The sequence below is a fragment of the Cajanus cajan genome, chromosome 4, assembly GCF_000230855.2.
Source record: "Cajanus cajan strain Asha chromosome 4, NIPB_CcT2T_4, whole genome shotgun sequence".
Classification (NCBI taxonomy): Eukaryota; Viridiplantae; Streptophyta; class Magnoliopsida; order Fabales; family Fabaceae; genus Cajanus; species Cajanus cajan.
Genome location: NC_138520.1, coordinates 47,449,672 through 47,467,940, shown reverse-complemented (window position 1 = coordinate 47,467,940; position 18,269 = coordinate 47,449,672). Strand labels below are relative to the sequence as shown.

The 18,269-nt window shown below is 35.3% G+C and overlaps 3 protein-coding genes, 1 long non-coding RNA gene and 1 pseudogene across 4 annotated transcripts; all 5 read left to right on the top strand.

Moving 5' to 3' along the window:
- The first annotated feature begins 209 nt into the window (after window positions 1–209).
- Window positions 210–1,416, top strand: LOC109791509 (uncharacterized). Its single transcript, XR_002239038.3, has 4 exons — window positions 210–388; window positions 461–538; window positions 614–749; window positions 848–1,416. It is a non-coding gene; the product is annotated as an uncharacterized LOC109791509 (long non-coding RNA).
- Window positions 1,417–3,757: 2,341 nt separating this feature from the next.
- Window positions 3,758–5,563, top strand: LOC109791508 (hydroquinone glucosyltransferase). The gene has a single exon (XM_020350812.3). The coding sequence runs from the start codon at window positions 3,907–3,909 to the stop codon at window positions 5,317–5,319; it is 1,413 nt and encodes a 470-aa protein (XP_020206401.1). The 5' UTR covers window positions 3,758–3,906; the 3' UTR covers window positions 5,320–5,563.
- Window positions 5,564–9,041: 3,478 nt separating this feature from the next.
- Window positions 9,042–13,369, top strand: LOC145956810 (uncharacterized). Its single transcript, XM_083072514.1, has 2 exons — window positions 9,042–12,798; window positions 12,872–13,369. Exon 1 carries the CDS (start codon window positions 10,254–10,256, stop codon window positions 12,405–12,407), a length of 2,154 nt encoding a protein of 717 aa, XP_082928640.1. The 5' UTR covers window positions 9,042–10,253; the 3' UTR covers window positions 12,408–12,798; window positions 12,872–13,369.
- On the top strand, window positions 13,320–16,010 carry LOC145957327 (uncharacterized). Its single transcript, XM_083073564.1, has 4 exons — window positions 13,320–13,379; window positions 13,477–14,118; window positions 14,191–14,453; window positions 14,527–16,010. Exons 1-4 carry the CDS (start codon window positions 13,320–13,322, stop codon window positions 14,705–14,707), a joined length of 1,146 nt encoding a protein of 381 aa, XP_082929690.1. The 3' UTR covers window positions 14,708–16,010.
- A 182-nt stretch (window positions 16,011–16,192) lies between these two features.
- LOC145949226 (UDP-glycosyltransferase 72B1-like) lies at window positions 16,193–17,495 on the top strand (annotated as a pseudogene).
- Window positions 17,496–18,269: the final 774 nt, after the last annotated feature.

Below are 18,269 nucleotides of genomic sequence, written 5' to 3'. Positions count from 1 at the left end.
TGTCCTGTTGTTTGCATGCTTGGGAGCTCCAATTCTTTGATGATAGACGTCGATTTCATAGCTTTTGTTGGTCCGAACGAAATTGGGTGTCTACAAGGAGTTTGACCCATCGAAGAAGAAAAATCAAAGTAAACTCCTCTAGTGGCAAAACAATAAGTTTCTTATCTCCAATATATGTTCGCCAATATCTTGTTTATTAAAATCGATCAAACCAGGTTTCTACCACGAAGAGGTCTGACAAAGGAAAAGAAAAACAAAAGATTTCTTTGATCAAGACTGACAAGGCACCAAAAGTCGAGTAACTTTGAAAGATGCCATGAAGTCTTTTCCCCAAGCTGACGTTATTGTCACTAGTCCTCAAGAGATCTTGAAAGACAGACTTCAAAAGGTAAATGTACACGTAATTTTATATTTCTCAATTTTTTGACTCTCCCTAACTATATAAGCTTTCTTCTTCTAGGATATTAAGGTTATCAATATTTCCTCTTCGCAAGATTTTTCTAAGGATCCTTAACCTCTTCTTGATCAACCTCAAAAGGTAAGTTCCTGTTTTCTTTTCCTTTGACTGATTCACTATCTTTCGATGATTGTGACTATTAAGTACTTTACGTAGCTTGTTACTTCTAAACCGGAGGATGTTATGGGTGTTTCTCAGTTGGAAACCCTCGTTGGCGTCGAAACACCCCACTAGTTCTCTCAAGGTGATGCTCCCTCTTTTGAATTAAAACCTGAAATTCCATTTGGCACAGGTACTTGCCTCCTTCATTGACCCTCGTTTACCTGATTTATTTATTCATACCGCATATATATTTTCATTAATTGTATATAAATTATTTTTCTTTTTTAGGCGAAACAATGGTCATCCCTGAGCTAGCTCAACCTCTTACACCTTCTTCCAAACTAGATAAAAATGACTTTGGGTCCTCTATGCGACCCCCGACTTTGATTCCTTCTGTTGACTTGGATCTAATTTGCTTTTTTAATGATGACGTCGAAGTAGATAATATTTTGGAGGTGTTGGAAAACTGGACTAGTGGAACCTCGGTCTCGGAGAAAGCTCTTAAGTCTGTTGGCAATTTTCAACCTCTGTTAGAGTCATTCCGCTCAAAAGCTTATGTTGAAGATCTCGACCAGGCATTCCTTATACCCAATTTTAAGGATTGAAGCTCTTTCTTGTTCGAAGGAGGTTTGGCTTCCGTGTTTGTCTTGGTTTTGTTTTATCCACTTCGATCCCCTTTTTATGTATAATGAATCCCAGAAATTCACTTGTTGTGACACTAAAAACACATTTTAGTGGATTCATTTTCAAACCATATTTCCTCATTCTTTTAAAGGATAATTTTAGATGTTGTAAATGATCGCAATTTTGTACGAATTTACCTATCAAGTCATGGAAGATTAAATTCATTACCCTTTGATATGTTACCGCTGCATTTTTTAGACCAAATGGCATTACCACCTATTCATAAGTACCTAAAGCCCCTGGGCATCTAAAAGCAGTTTTTTACACATCGTTAGTGGCAATATACATTTGATTGTAACCGGAATACCCATCTAACAAGCTTAATATTTCATTACTTGCAGCTGCATCGATCATTGTTTTGGCAATAGGAATAGGATATTCGTCCTTAGGTGTAGCCGTATTAAGATCTCGAAAGACGATACACACCCTCATTTTTCTATTCTTCTTGATGACGGGTACAATATTGGATATCCATTTAGCATACCTCGAAGTGCGGATAAACTTGGCTTTCAACAACCTCTCGATTTCTTGTTTAATCTTTTCGATCACTTGCGGAGCAAATCTTTGTCAGCTTTGCTTTACTGGTTTTTTCCCTAGGATCATTGGCAATCTGTGTTCTACTAAAATTCGATCTAGATCGGCTATTTCTTCATACTCCTAGGCAAAACAATCCCTATATTCGCGCAAAACTCATATGATTCCTTCTCTGAGACTTCCCCTCAATAGCTTGCTAATGTATGTGATCTTCTTGTTTTCTATAGTCCCTAGATTGATTTCTTCTAATGGGTCTTAAGCTTCCAATTCAAAGTCATCATTCATCATTTTCTCAAATCCCAAAGGGGAATTATCGAAAACAGAATCGAGCTTTGCTTCTTGTACCTCGGACACTTTCCTTTGTCCATTCTCGACTTTGTCAACTTTTACATCAAGTTCTTTTTCCTGGTTTCACAATTTTTATTTTTTCTTTTGTTTTCTTTTTCTTCGGCTATTACAGCCGTACAATTCGCATCTCCCTTTACATATTTCTTGGTGTCATCAATCATATCTTGACAGCTTCACAATTTTCCTCGGCCTCTTTGGCCATTCGTTCAGCCATATAGGCCGAAATTCGAGTTAAGAAGCTCGAATACTAACTTTGTTGCATCATTCCATCTCTTGAGCCAATCCTACCTCGTCTCGATGCACAATGAATCCCTTTTGAACATTCCAGCAGAAAACCTTCTTAAACCCATCTTCCTCCTCCAAATTTTTAGTACTATGAGCATCGGAGGGGTTGATTTTCGCAAATGCAGTGATTTGTTGATCTGTGAAATACATGCCAGTTTCGTACTCTTATGTTTTAAATATAATTTTTATATTCATAATATTTATCATATATAATTTATTATAAATTTTAATTATATATAATAAATATTTAATTTGTACATTGCATAAATTGAAAATATTAGTTATATTTGTAATTTTTAATGAACAAATTATATTTATAATTAGCATCGACTAATTGATATATAAAATTTTCAAAAAGTAAATTAAATTAATAATAAGCATTGGCCAAGACGACAATTAGAATCAAAACATATATTGATAATTAAGTTAGATTAAGCGTTAGTTTAGCTTATGCAATTGCAAATAATTCTAAAATAAATAAAAATAATAATAAAGATGCAATATTTTGTCGGTTGCCAAATCAACTCTAATTGTGCTGGTTTAATGGCCAACTCTAATTTTTGTAAGTACTTATTACTTTTCTTGTAGTGGATCTTAAACTTGCAAATACACCTATTAAGCCTAATCCGGCCACTAAATGAAAAAACAATTTACATACAATATAGCACAAAAATGCCCCAAAATTATTAACTTAGTGTTCTCAATAACTAATTTAATGAATATATATATATATATATATATTATGTTAAGAAATACATTAACAAGAAAATAAATTATATAAAAATATTTAACTTATTGTACGTATTACACTAATATAAACCATAAACGACTATTTCAAGTGTAAAATATTCTAATCCTAATCATCAAGCTTGGCCAACATGTGATTCTAAGCTTCCATTATCTTTGTTATTATATTTACATTACTGAGAATAAAAAAAAATCAATACGTACCAAAAAGAACGAAAAGAAAATTAAGAAATGGTCTAAACTAATACATTTTTTCATCTCTTCAAATATATCAATTTTAATTTGATTTATTTTTATAATCCTTGTATAATGAACAGACTTATAATTTCAGAAACAGATCCGGAATAAAATACTTTACACTAAAATAATTGAAAGCAAAAAGGCTTTAGGAAAGATGACAAGTCATTAAAACACAAACGAGTCTCGGTGAACCACATAAAGTTGAAGAAAAAGACGAGTTAAAAGACAAATTTTGTGGAAATTAATAACAGATAATCGATATGTGGTTCGCAGTGGCACCACGGGGATTCACACTTTGAAAGCTACCCTAATGCATAAACAACATTCAAACAAGGACAACTAAAACAGGCTTTGCCGTATGTATATCTCCATTGCCTGTGATAAATTGGATACCAAAAAGCCAATGATTAGCCATATTTACAAGAAAACTCTTTTATCATAATAAAGAAAGCATCATATCTAGCATTCTCAACATTCTGAACAAGAAAACATCTAGTCTATCTGTTTCGATGGCAAAAACAAGTCACATAGCTATTGTTTCAAGTCCTGGTTTCAGCCACTTGGTCCCTATAATTGAGTTCACCAAGAGACTTATCAAGCTTCACCCAAATTTTCATGTGACATGCATCATTCCTTCACTTGGGCCACCCCCAGAATCCTCCAAATCCTACCTTAAAACTCTTCCTTCAAACATAGACTCCATTTTTCTCCCTCCCATCAACAAAGAACAATTACCCCAAGGAGCAGACCCTGGACTCCTAATTCAACTCACTGTTACTCTTTCTCTGCCCTCAATACACAAGGTCCTGAAATCCTTATCCTCTAAGGCTCCTTTAACTGCGTTGGTGGTAGATGTTTTTGCATATCAAACCTTGGAATTTGCAAAGGAGTTCAACGCTTTGTCCTATTTTTACTGCCCTGGTTCAGCTATGACATTGTCACTAATTTTACACTTGCCAAAACTTGATGAGGAAGTTTCAGGTGAGTACAAGGACCTTAAAGAACCCATAAAGTTACCAGGTTGTGTACCACTCTTGGGGGTTGATCTTCCAGCTCCAACCCAAAACCGATCAAGTGGAACTTACAAGTCTTTTCTTAAACGTGCAAAAGCATTTGCTAAACCTATAGTTGATGGGATTATTATCAACACCTTTTTAGAAATGGAATCAGGTGCTATAAGAGCATTGCAAGAGTTGGGAAATGGAAAGATTAGATTGTATCCAGTGGGACCCATTACACAAAAAGGGTCGAGCAATGAGGCTGATGAGTCTGATAAGTGTTTAAGATGGTTGGACAAGCAGCCACCTTGTTCAGTTTTGTATGTTTCTTTTGGAAGTGGTGGTACACTCTCTCAAGACCAAACCAATGAGCTAGCCTTGGGTTTGGAATTGAGTTGTCAAAGGTTCTTGTGGGTTTTGAGAGCACCAAGTAATTCGTCTAGTGCTGCTTACCTTGAGACTGCAAATGAGGACCCTTTGCATTTCTTACCAAGTGGGTTTTTGGAAAGGACGAAGGATAAAGGTTTGGTTGTGCCTTCATGGGCACCTCAGGTTCAAGTCCTTAGTCACAATTCAGTTGGGGGTTTCCTAAGTCATTGTGGTTGGAACTCAACTTTGGAAAGTGTGCAAGAAGGAGTGCCTCTAATAACATGGCCACTCTTTGCAGAGCAAAAGATGAATGCAGTGCTTTTAGTTGATGGACTTAAAGTGGCATTGAGGCCAAAATTTAACGATGATGGCATAGTTGAAAAGGAAGAAATCGCAAAGGTGATAAAGTGTCTGATGGAAGAGGAAGAAGGTAAAGGAATGCGTGAAAGAATGAGCAATTTAAAAGATTCTGCTGCTAATGCATTGAAAGATGGTTATTCAACACAGACCTTGTTTCAGTTGGCTAACCAATGGGAAAATTTAACTGAGATTTAGGAAAGTAGTTTTACTTAAGTTGTTTGACGTAATTAGTTGTGTTTAGCGTAATTTCCTTCGTTTGTTTTTCTCCATCGGTGACCCAGTTACTGTGATGTCTTTGAGACTCATGACATAGAAAAATTGATGTTGGAAAAGACTACAAATAAAATGGTATTATAGAATGTCCAAGGATAATTTACTATCCTTTGAAACTAATTATCTTTCACTATGTTGAGAATATGAAATAATATATATTATTAGACTTTATTAGAGTATGATAAAATTTCTATAGTCATGACTGCACAAGACGTGTTTTTGAATTAGAAAATGAAGGGTTTTTTATTGAAATTTTTGCTAATAAGTTTCTGATGCATACATACATACATATATATATATATATATATATATATATATATATATATATATATATATATATCAGTAGTACACAATACACATTTTACGTTGGTTATTAGAGGGGTTTTTTTACGTTAGAAAAACTTTCGACGTAGAAGCGGGAGACGTAAATTTATGTCGGGACGCAAAAATCGACGTAAATTTACGTCGGACATGCCAAGGTCCGACGTAAAAAAGTCATAAAATTTAAATAAAATAAAAAAATGAGTGCAAGCAGAACGGCCCGTTCTGCTTGATAGACCCAGGCAGTGGGTTCTCCAATCCCGGACTTGGTCACTTCCTTCTCCAGTTTCACAAACACGAAATGCAACACAAACATTATTACGAAAAAAACATCCCAGAAAACACAAACTTGATAGATGATACTACCTCATAGAAAAACAGATGGATGTATGGTTAAACCATTTCCATCAACACGCGAAGAAGAAACCAACGCAACTCCGAAGAAGAAAAACAGAAGAAGGTGAAGATGAGGAGGACAACCACAATTTGAGGAGGAGGCGGAGGGATGAGGAAGAAAAATCCACAACGCGCGGGAGAAGGGTTGATGAGGAAGAAGGTGCCACGATTTGAAATCTATAGTGCGCGCACACCTTCATTTAAGGAGTTATTTACGTCGGACAAAGATGGGTCCGACGTAAATGAGATAATTTACGTCGGACAGCTAAGCAGCCGGCGTAAATTATCTAATTTACGTCGGACCCATCTATGTTCGACATAAATTTCCTCCTCTTTATTTACAGAACTGCCACCGCGTTTTTACAACGTCGGGTGTGCTAGTTTCCGACGTAAATGAAGAGACGTAGTAGCTCCTTTTTCCACTAGTGTATAGAGTTTACATAAATACATAGCAACACACTTTAACTACCTAATATGTATGAGTAACTTGTCAAATATCATTACATAGTTGAACACACTCTAATAGGTATAGGTTTTGCACTCAAGTAGACTGACAAACACACCAGCTACAACATAAGTCTTTAGATAAAAATTTACATCACAAAATATTGTTGACATTAGAAATTTTAGCAGCTTCAACACTCCTTGAAATTTTTTATGGACACTCCAAGTAATTCTCTAAGTCTTTCAAATCTTGCTTTTGGAAGAGCTTTAGTTAATATATCAATAACTTGAAGATCAAAACAATAATGAATATGCTAGATCTCATGATTTTTGACAACCTCGTGTATGACATGAAACTTCACTTGAATATTCTTACACTATAAGAAAAATTAGAATTATCTACAGAAGAAATTCGTAAATAAGCATGAAAATTCGTAGGTAATAAGGTCATATAACGTTACCTACGAAAAATTTTTCATAGGTAATGTTACCTATGGAATTTTTCATAGATAACCCATGAAAGTTGTTATCTACAGATAAATTTATTAATGTAACAACCATCATATTTGGCCTCTCAAGGATGTTATTTCATGACACTTTACTTTTTAACGTATTTTGTCCTTACTGCACATTTTTTGGAAAACTTCTCAGAAGGTCACCCATCCCTATATTACTCCAAGTCAAGCACACTTAACTGTGGAGTTCTGATGAGATAAGCTAAAAAAAAAAACAAATGCATGTTATCAGTATAAGTTGTACAAATTAATTCATTTAAGTCATCCTCGACTATACAGTCTCATACTTATATTATTATTATTATTATTATAATTATTATAATTATTATTTTATTATTATTATTGTTGTTATTATTATTATTATTATAATTATTATTACTATTGTTATTTTTATTATTATTATTATTATTATTATAATTATCATTATTATTATTATTATTACTATTATTTATTATTATTATTATTATTCTTGTTATTATTATTATTAATATTATTATTATTATTAAAATTATTACTATTTTTATTATTATTTTTATTATCATTATTATAATAATAATAATAATAATATTATTATTATTATTATTATTATTATTATTATTATTATTATTATTATTATTATCTATGGAATTTTCCGTAGGTAACTTACCTAAGGAATTTTTCGTAGATAACCCATGAAAGATGTTATGTATGGAGAATTTCGTAGGTAACATTACCTACGAAAAATTCTGTATATAACAACTTTCGTGGTTATCTACGAAAAATTCCGTAAGTAACGTTACATGTGAAATTTTTCGTAGATAACAACTTTCGAGGTTATTATTATTATTATTATTATTATTATTTACGGAATTTTTCGTAGGTAACTTACCTACGGAATTTTCCGTAGATAACCCACGAAAGTTGTTATCTACGGAAAATTTCATAACTAACGTTACCTACGAAATTTTTTCGTAGATAACAACTTTCGTTGGTTATCTGCGGAAAAAATTTCGTAGATAATATTCCGTAGATAACTAAATATTATCTACGGAAAAAAATGCATAAGTAATATTCCGTAGATAATAACAATTTTTCTTGTAGTGTTAGTCTTTTCATGTTGGACTAGATTTTTTGCAACATCAATTGTTGACTTGTTGTCACAATAAATCTCAGTGGCTTCCAACTAACTGCTCTACTCTTAACTCTAGAAGAATTTTCCTTAACCAAATAACTTAGTTTGTTGCCACTACTCTAGCTATATATTCCACTTTAGTACTGGATTGAGAAACAATTTCTTGCTTCTTTGAGTTCTATGAGAACATCCCAAAACTTAAGGAAAAAACATAACCTGTAATCACTAGTGCAAAAAAGGGTATTTACGTCACCCAATTTACGTCGCAAACCACAAACACCGACGTTGTAAAAACGCGGTGGCAGTTTCGTAAATAAGTGGAGACTAATTTACGTCGGACCTCTCGTAGACCGACGTAAATTAGGTAATTTACGTCGGGTACCTCTATTCCGACGTAAATTTACGTCGGTTCCCTTTAGTCCGACGTAAATTTACGTCGGTCCCACCCACGTCCGGCGTAAATTTACGTCGGAGTCCACCAAGGCCGACGTAAATTTACGTCGGCGAAGCCTTATCCGACGTAATAGTTCTCCTATATTGCCCCCAAAGTCCCATTTTCATTCCCGCGCTCACAGTTTATACGAAATCCTCTAAATTACTTGAGTCTCCCACTGCGTTTACGGCTACATTCAACGTATCCAAGTTTGTAAGTGTCAGCACGTTGGTCGTTTGAGGTTAGTTTGTTGTCCTCGTAATTTATTTGTTTTTTTTTTGCTATTTGTTCCTCTGGATCGGCCCGTTCCGTTCTCCTTGCAGAACGGGCCGTTCTCCTTGCAGAACGGGCCGTTCTCCTTGCAGAACGGGCCGTTCTGCAAGCAGTACGGGTCGTTCTGCATGGAGAACGGCCCGTTCTGCTGGAATTTTTTTTGTTGTAATTTGTTGATCTGGAACGTCCCGTTCTAGTTTCAGTACGGGCCGTTCCAGATGCATTAAAGAAGAGACTTTTTTAGGCATTGACATTTAGTTTACCATCAATTTTTTAGGGTTGTAGTTTAGGTTAAAAAAATTATGAATAACTGAGTCAATAGTTAATTTGTGTTAATATATAGATAATGAATCGAAGTTGGATGAATGCAAGTCGCATTAGTCAAGAGTACAGAAATGGAGTTGAAGAGTTCTTACAATTTGCAAGAGAAAATGGGAAACCCATCAAAGGGGCATATTATTGTCCATGTGTTCGATGTTAGAATCAGATACGTCAAGAAGTTGGAGAAATACGTGATCACCTGTTTATATATGGTATTGTGAAGAGTTATACAGTATGGACATGGCACGGAGAAATATTAGACATTCCAACAGTGTCAACAACTGAAAATTTTGAAGGGATGAACGATAACTTAGAAGAGATGATACGTGATGTTGGTGAAGAAAATTTTGAAAGAGCACATGTGTATGATACCTTAAAGTCTGATTTTGAGCAACCATTATACCCAGGATGCAGTATGTTTACAAGATTATCAGCAACTTTAAAATTGTTTAGTTTAAAAGCAAGAAATGGTTGGACTGATAAAAGTTTCATAGAATTGTTGGAGTTATTGAAGGAGATGCTTCCAGAAGATAACACGTTACCTAATCGCAACTATGAGGCAAAAAAGATATTATGTCCAATGGGTTTGGAGTATAAGAAGATACACGCGTGCCCTAATGATTGCATATTATATACAAATGATTTTGCTACACTGAAAGTGTGTCCCACATGTGGATTGTCGCGGTTCAAAAAGAAAACTGATGGAAGTAATGGTGAGGAAGAAATAGAGGGTCCCCCTGCTAAGGTCTTATGGTATTTGCCAATAATACCTAGGTTTAAAAGATTGTTTGCCATTAAAGAAGATGCAAAAAACCTCACATGGCATGAAAATGGTAGAAAATGTGACAACTTTCTTCGACATCCAGCTGATTCTCCGCAATAGAAGAGGATTGATGAAACATTTCCAGAATTTGGTGCAGAGTCAAGAAACTTGAGAATTGGTTTAGCTACAGATGGCATGAATCCTTATGGGAACTTAAGTAGTAAACACAGTTCATAGCCAGTTTTGTTGGTCATTTATAATTTGCCTCCTTGGCTATGCATGAAGAGAAAATATATTATGTTGTCTATGATGATATCAGGTCCCCGACAACCAGGAAATGACATAGATGTGTATCTTAGTCCATTGATTGATGACTTGAAAATGTTATGGGACACAGGAGTGGAGGTGTTTGATGCATATCGTGAAGAAAAATTTACCATGCGTGCAATGTTATTTTGCACAATAAATGATTTTCCAGCATATGGTAACCTGAGTGGGTATAGTGTGAAGGGTCATTATGCATGTCCTATATGTGAAGAAAACACAAGTTATACCCAATTGAAACATGGGCAAAAGACTGCGTACCCTAGGCATCGTAAGTTTCTTGTTCGTAGTCATCCATACCGTAGATTGAAGAAAGCATTCAATGGAAGTCAAGAGGATGAAATTGCCTCGACACCGCGCAATGGTGAAGAAGTATATCAACGGGTGAAGAACATTAACATTGTTTTCGGAAAGACGCAAAAGAAGTCAACTGAGAGAAATATCTGGAAGAAACGATCAATATTCTTTAATCTTCCTTACTGGTGCAAGTTAGATGTTAGACACTGCATAGATGTGATGCATGTGGAGAAAAATGTTTGTGATAGTGTAATTGGGACATTGCTAAACATCAAAGGAAAGACTAAAGATGGAGTGAAAGCACGACAAGATTTGGTGGACATGGGTATACGTTATGAGTTGCATCCTCAGTCTATTGGAAGACGCACTTACTTGCCTCCAGCTTGTCATACTCTATCAAAGAAAGAAAAAAAAATCTTTTGTGAGTGCTTAAGCAGTGTGAAAGTTCCACAAGGGTACTCCTCAAATGTTAAGAGTCTGGTGTCTATGCAAGATTTGAAGTTGATTGGTTTAAAGTCTCACGATTGTCATGTGTTAATGCAACAACTTTTGCCTGTGGCTATTCGTAACATTTTACCATCTTCTGTTAGAGTTGATATTACTCGATTGTGTTTATTCTTCAATGCCATTTGCAACAAAGTAATTGACCCTATAAAGTTAGATGAGTTAGAAAATGAAGCAATCACAATCTTGTGTCAATTGGAAATGTATTTTCCACCTTCATTTTTTGATATCATGGTGCATTTGATAGTTCATTTGGTTAGGGAGATTCGATTGTGTGGCCCGGTTTATCTTAGATGGATGTACCCTATTGAGAGATATATGAAGATCTTAAAAGGATATGCCAAGAATCAATACCGCCCAGAAGCCTCTATTGTGGAGAGGTACATTGCAGAAGAAGCCATTGAGTTTTGTTCAGGGTACATGTCGAAATCAGAACCAATAGGAATTCCCAAGACTCGACAAGATGGGAAACAATTTGGTAAGGGTAGTCGAAGTTTAAAGATTAGAACTGTGAGTCGAACAGAAGTTGACCAAGCACATTTGTACATATTGAACAACACTGATGAAGTAATTCCTTACATATCAGAACACATAGATGAAATCAAGATAGCACACCCTCGGATGACTGAGAAATGGGTATTGAATGAACATAACAAGAGTTTTTTAGCTTGGTTTAAGAAAAAGGTTTATGGTGAGGTTAATGCTTCTGATACACTTTTGAGACTCGCGCGTGGGCCTAACAATGATGTCATTACATTTGGTGGGTATGACATTAACAAATATTGTTTCTATACAAAAACAGAAGATGAAAAAAGTAGAGTACAAAATAGTGGGGTTACAATTCAGGCTGAGGCTGTGCACTTTGCTAGTTCAAAAGATAAAAATCCCATTACAGCATCCATGAGTTATTTCGGAGTCATAGAAGACATATGGGAAATTGATTATGTTACGTTTAGAGTGCCTGTGTTCAAGTGTAAATGGGTTGATGGCAATACAGGTGTGCGGACAGATGATTTAGGGTTTACTTTGGTTGATTTGAATAAGGTCGGCTATAAGGATGAACCTTTTATTATGGCATATCAAGCAAGACAAATTTTTTATGTAAAGGATCCATGTAATGAGAAATGGTCAGTGGTCCTCGAAGGAAGAACCATGCATGGAACTCACGAAGATGAGTCTCTAGATATGCATGAGACACCGTCTTTCTCAAGCAGATCATTTGGTCCTATTGCGGACAATGAAGTGGACGAAATACATGCTATTCGAAGTGATCATGCTAAAGGAATATGGGAAAACATTCCAACCTAATAGGTTTCTGTTTATGTATTATTTGTTTTTTTATTAGTTATTTTGTTGCTATATTGTTATTATCTTTTTTACTTTATTTGTCTATTCAATTAATTCATTGTTTTAATAATGACAGTTTAATTTTTTCAGGATTATGGAGGATTCTGGGTCTGGCAGTGGAAGGAGGGAAGGTAGATCTGTCACTCGATTGTCTGGGTTGACAGCTGGGCGCATTGCCAAGGAGAGGACACCGGTTGAGGTGGATCCTCGTTCTGGCAAGGCATCAGGCCCAAATGCTGCCAAGTTTAAGAGCTATTTGGGAGTCCTAGCTCGACGACATGTTTCTATTATCATTCCATCATGGGATGACGTTCAGGAGGTTGACAAGAACCTCATGTGGCAGGATATTCAGGTATATACTTTCACATCCTTTCAATATTATATAACTTAAATACATTATTTATTATTTGTTGTTATTTTCATAGCAAAATTTTGACATTCCCAACACTGAGGGCATGAGGAGGAAGATGTTATCTGCCCTTGCCAGCAGGTGGAGAGACTTCAAGACTTTCTTGACACGGGAGTATGTATTTGGAGAGCGCCAAAATGAGACTCCCTGTCTAAAGTACCAGATCACTGATGAGGAGTGAATGCAATTTTGTGCCACTCGATTGGACCCTTCGTGGCAGGTTAGTTATTGATAACTTTTACATTGACACAAATACTTAAGGTATATTTTAATTTATCTCATTTTTTTTTGTATTATTGCAGGCTAAAAGAATAGCTGCCCAAGAACGACAAGCCAAGAATGATGCACCCCATCTATTGTCAAGAGGGGGATATGAAAGGAAAAAAAAGCAAATGAAGAAGGCTAGGGCACAGGCAGCAGGGGTTGAGGATGCTGACCGTGTGGAGTCACCTCCCCGCCATGAGATGTGGATAGTAGCCCGGACAAAACCAGATGGGCAAATGATTTCTGAGTCTGCAAGGGCCGTTGCTAATAAAATAGTAAGTAAAAATATACAAATTAAGACTCTTCATTTCAACTCATTTAATTCATAAGATTTTTTAATCTTCCTTATTGTTGCAGGAGGATTTAGTTGAGCAGAGCACCCAGGGCTCATTTGTTTCCGATGGTCGGAATGATATCCTCGCAGCGGCCATAGGAAAGCCAGAGCACGGAGGTCGTGTGCGTGGTGTTGGTGGTTCTTGGAGCCACCGAGATCTCTTTGGTGGCCGATCATCGAGGAGCACTGTCGACTCTTGCAGTCAAGAGGTTATACAGAAATTGGAGCAGAGATTGGAGATGCAGTTTGAAGAGAAACTGAAGAATATTGAAAAACAGTTTGAAGAGAAGTTTGAACTTTTGGCTCGTTCTCAGCAACAGACTGCAGTTGCTCATGATGGTGTTCGAGTCAGCACTAAAGGGAGTTGTGCTGCTCCAAATTTCTCAGGGGAACATGCTCACACTGATGTACCAAACCAGTGCGAGTTATATGTTGAGGATGACCCCCCACGGTTAGTGGCTATTGGCCGAGTATTTGAGGGTGGCTCAACCATCCATGGTGTCCCTCTACAGCCAGACTGGACACGGGTTGTGGTTGACCAAGTTCAAGATGCTGCTGCTCCAGTGCCTTTGCCCAATACAGAGGTTCAACTAGTGGGGCAGGCAACCGGCACATTCTTAGCTTGGCCAAAATGTTTGGTCATGCCGCTTTCAGCACGGGCAAAGGTAATTATATTATTGCTCTTTTAGATTCTTATAATTCTATTATTGTTTAACTAATTTTGATTATTTCTTTAGGATTTTATCGATCGTGGTAAGGAGGTCATGAGAGAACCTCATGTTCATGATGCTAATATCGCAGAAGCTGAGGATGATCCCATATCTAAGCTTCTAATCAAATTACCACGATTAAAGAAGCAACCAATTCAATTGCAGTGGGACATTAGAGTTTTTGGAGTTGATAGCTCTGATGTTCCACTATACATATCTCTGCCTGATGCATTAGAGATTGTTGGGGGAAACTCCATGTTAAATATATCTGTCATACAGTTGTGGGCCATGTAAGTCATATTTTCTTTTATGAGTCTAAATTTACAATAATTACATTTAACTTATAATAATTATTTGTGTTAGGTACATGGACAAATTGAGTGTGGAGCAAGCACAAGCAGAAGTATATGGATTTATTGAGCCTCAATCCATCCAAAAGTCAGGAAACACTCAGGTCCAGATCCAACAATATATGCAAACATGGATGAGTGACTCAAGAAGACATATATACATGACTCCATACATTGACGGGTTAGTTTTTTAATTGATTTTTTAATCATGGTAATTTTTTAACTAATTTGTTTGTCATACAATGTAGGTCTCATTGGCAGTTAATGGTAATCATTCCTAAGGAATATACCGTGGTGTGGTTTTGTTCACTTCATCGAAAACCAAGCCAGGAAATTAAAAGCCAATTACATGGGTAACTAAATTTTTTCATTATGTTTTAACACTGTAATTATATATATTGGCTAACATTTATTTTTATTTCAATTAATTAGAATCGTGTCTGGAGCTAATATATTAAGTGGAAGAGCCAGATCATCAAAGTCATTGCATTTCATATACCCTAAGGTTAGCAAATTAATTCATACAGTCAATAATATTTAAATTTATTGACTTTGGAATTAATAGTTATTTGTTTCTCATTTTAGTGTAATAAGCAACAAGACTCGTTTGAATGTGGCTATTACATCATGTATTGGATGAAAGCCATAGTTTCTGTGGGTATTATTGATTCTTGGGTGCAGGTAATTCATATCAAAATTTATTTAACTATATTTACCTTTAGAATAATTAACATTGCATATTAATGACACTTAAATTACCCTTTCAGGTCTTTCAAGATCCATCTCCATTGCCCGAAGATGAGATGCTCAAGATAAGAGAACAATGGGCAACTTTTTTTCTAAGTTTAGTTAGTTAGATATTATGTTTATAGTTTGATAGTTAGTTATTTAGATAGCATTGACAAACATGTTTTATAGCTTTTTTAGGATAATAGGATTTACATTGTCATAATTTATGTTTTTTAAGATTTATATATTATTTTCTTTTTGTCATTCAATTTTGAAATACAATTTGAATTTCTATTCTGGACTGCCTGGTTTAGATTTGGTATTCTGGATTATATTTATATGCAGGTGTTGGGTATATCAATTTACAAACGTTTTTAAAAAAAAAACTGCCACAATTTACGTCGGACATGGCGTTGTCCGACGTAAATTTACGTCGGGCCTTGCAATGACCGACGTAAATTTACGTCGGACAAGGCCACGTCCGACGTAAATTTGTGGCATGATTTTGCCCCTTTTTACGTCGGTCTGCAAAATTTCCCGACGTAAATTTACGTCGTCTTCCAGTGGCGACGTAAATTTACGACTCCCGTATTAACGTCGGACCCTTTTCCGACGTAAAAGGGTCAAAATACACGACGTAAAACACCCTTTGTGTACTAGTGAATGCTCTTCATGTCATCAATATTTCCTACCTATCAACATAGCCAATTAGACTTCCATTTTCACTTGGCTTGTACCATATTCCAAACCGAGTGCCTTTCAAGTACCTAAGCACTCTCTTTGTTGCAACAAAATGTATCTCTCTTGGACTGAAGGCTAAGTTTGAAGTTCACTCTCAAGCTCATGTACAATATGTCTTCAAATCATTTAACATAAAATGGAGTGACTATAGGAAACAATTATGGAACCAAAGGAATGATGGAACACGTACAAGAGATGAATTGATTGCAATGGTTCCAGAAGGAATAAATATAGACCATTGGACTTCTTATGTTGACTATCGCCTAACTTCTTCTAGTGCATACAAGTTTTATACATTGTGATTGTTATGTACTTTGTGTTTTGCAATCAAACTAATATAAATTTTTGTTAGCTCTACTTCTATACTTTGTAATTTGCATCTCTATTACTTGATTTGATTTATATAATTATATAATAAAAGGGTCAATATGTGAAGAATATTTGATATAATATTGAATGTGCAGGTATAAGAAAGTATTCTTTTAAAAAACAGATATTAATGAAAATTAGATAATCTAAGAAAAAATTAAATTGTATTAGTCAGAGTTATATAATCCCCAACACATTCCTGGGGTTGACCTTCCAAAACCAATCCAAAATTGATCAAGTGAAGCTTACAAGTCTTTTCTTGAACATGCCAAAGCAATGGTTATAATTGATGGGATAATTATCAATACCTTAATAGAAATGGAATCAGGTGCTATAAGAGCATTGCAAGAGTTGGAAAACAAAAATATCAGATTAAACCCTGTGAGACCTATAACAAAAAGAATCAAGCAATGAGGCTAATGAGTGTTTAAGATGGTTGGACAAGCAACTACCTTATTCAGTGTTATACTTATATGTTTCTTTTGGGGTTTGGAAATTGAGTTATCAAACACTCTCTTAACACCAAATCAATAATGAGCTAACTTGGGGTTTGGAATTGAGTTCTTAAAGGCTCTTGTGAGTTTTGAGAGCACCTAGTAATTCTGTAAGTGTTGTTTACCTTGAGACTATAAATGAGGACCCTTTGCTATTCTTACAAGACAGGCTTTTGAAAAAGACAGGGGAAAGGTTTGGTTGTGCCTTTATGGATACCTCAGGTTCAAGTCCTTAGTCAGAAATGAGTTGGTGGGTTCCTAAGCCATTGTGGTTGGAACTCGATTTTGGATAGTGTACAAGAGGGAATGCCTCTAATAATATGGTCACTCTTTACAAAGAAGATAAATACAGTCTTTTTAGCCGATGGATTTAATGTGGTAGAGGCCAAAATTTAACAATGATGCATAGTGGAGAATGAGGAAAATAGAAAAGTGATAAAGTGCATTATAGAAGGGAAAGAAAGTAAGAGATTGCCTAAAAAAATGAAAAATTCGAAACAACATGTTACTAATGCATTAAAAGATAGTTTTTCAACACAAATCCTATCTCAGTTGGGCTAATCATTGGAAAAATTTTAGTGTGATTAAAGAAAATTGTTTTCATCAAATAAATTTAAATATTATTATTCATTTTGATATTTCTAATTAGTTGTGTTGTGTATGATTATATTAAATGTTTTCTTCGTGAGGGTGAAGTGGTTATTGTGTGACTTCTCAAACATTTGCATCTTTGACACTTGACAAACACATGTTAATTGCTTTTCAAATTGAATTTCACTTTCGGGAATACAAGAGTTGATATTGGAAATTAAACTTAGCCAACTTGGGATTACCGTTGGTATTCAGGTGCGGTTGAGCACGCAGGGTTAGAACAGAAGATTTGCAAAGCTTCATGAAAATCTTGAGAACTATCTGAAAACTAAATGAGCATAACTACCAGATTACTTGTTCATTTGCCAGATCCATTTTGTAAAATTGTAGCGTGTAACATTGAGGTTTCATAGTTTTCGCAACTACAACATGACTAATATTTGCTGACCGGTTTTTCGTCATTGTTTTTAGTGGGTTTTTGGTCATTATTTTTTCTGGGGATATATGAAATGTTTTTGTGTAATGAATATTTACACGCATATCTATATATTGATATGAAGTTGTTAAATTCTCATGGTTTATTTTTGCTCATTATTCAAAAAATTTCAAATTAATCAAATATTAATGTTTTATAATCCTTTTATTTTTCTTCTTATATTAATGTTGTAAGATTTTGTTTACAAAAGTCACACTTCTACATATTTTTATCAGAGATATTGACATGGCTACATTTGTTATCGCAACCTCACCGAGTTGAAGAGCATGGTAGAGAAGTATATTGAGTGTTGGGATGACAAAAATACCCGTACTCGCGAGTATCTGTGGATAAAAT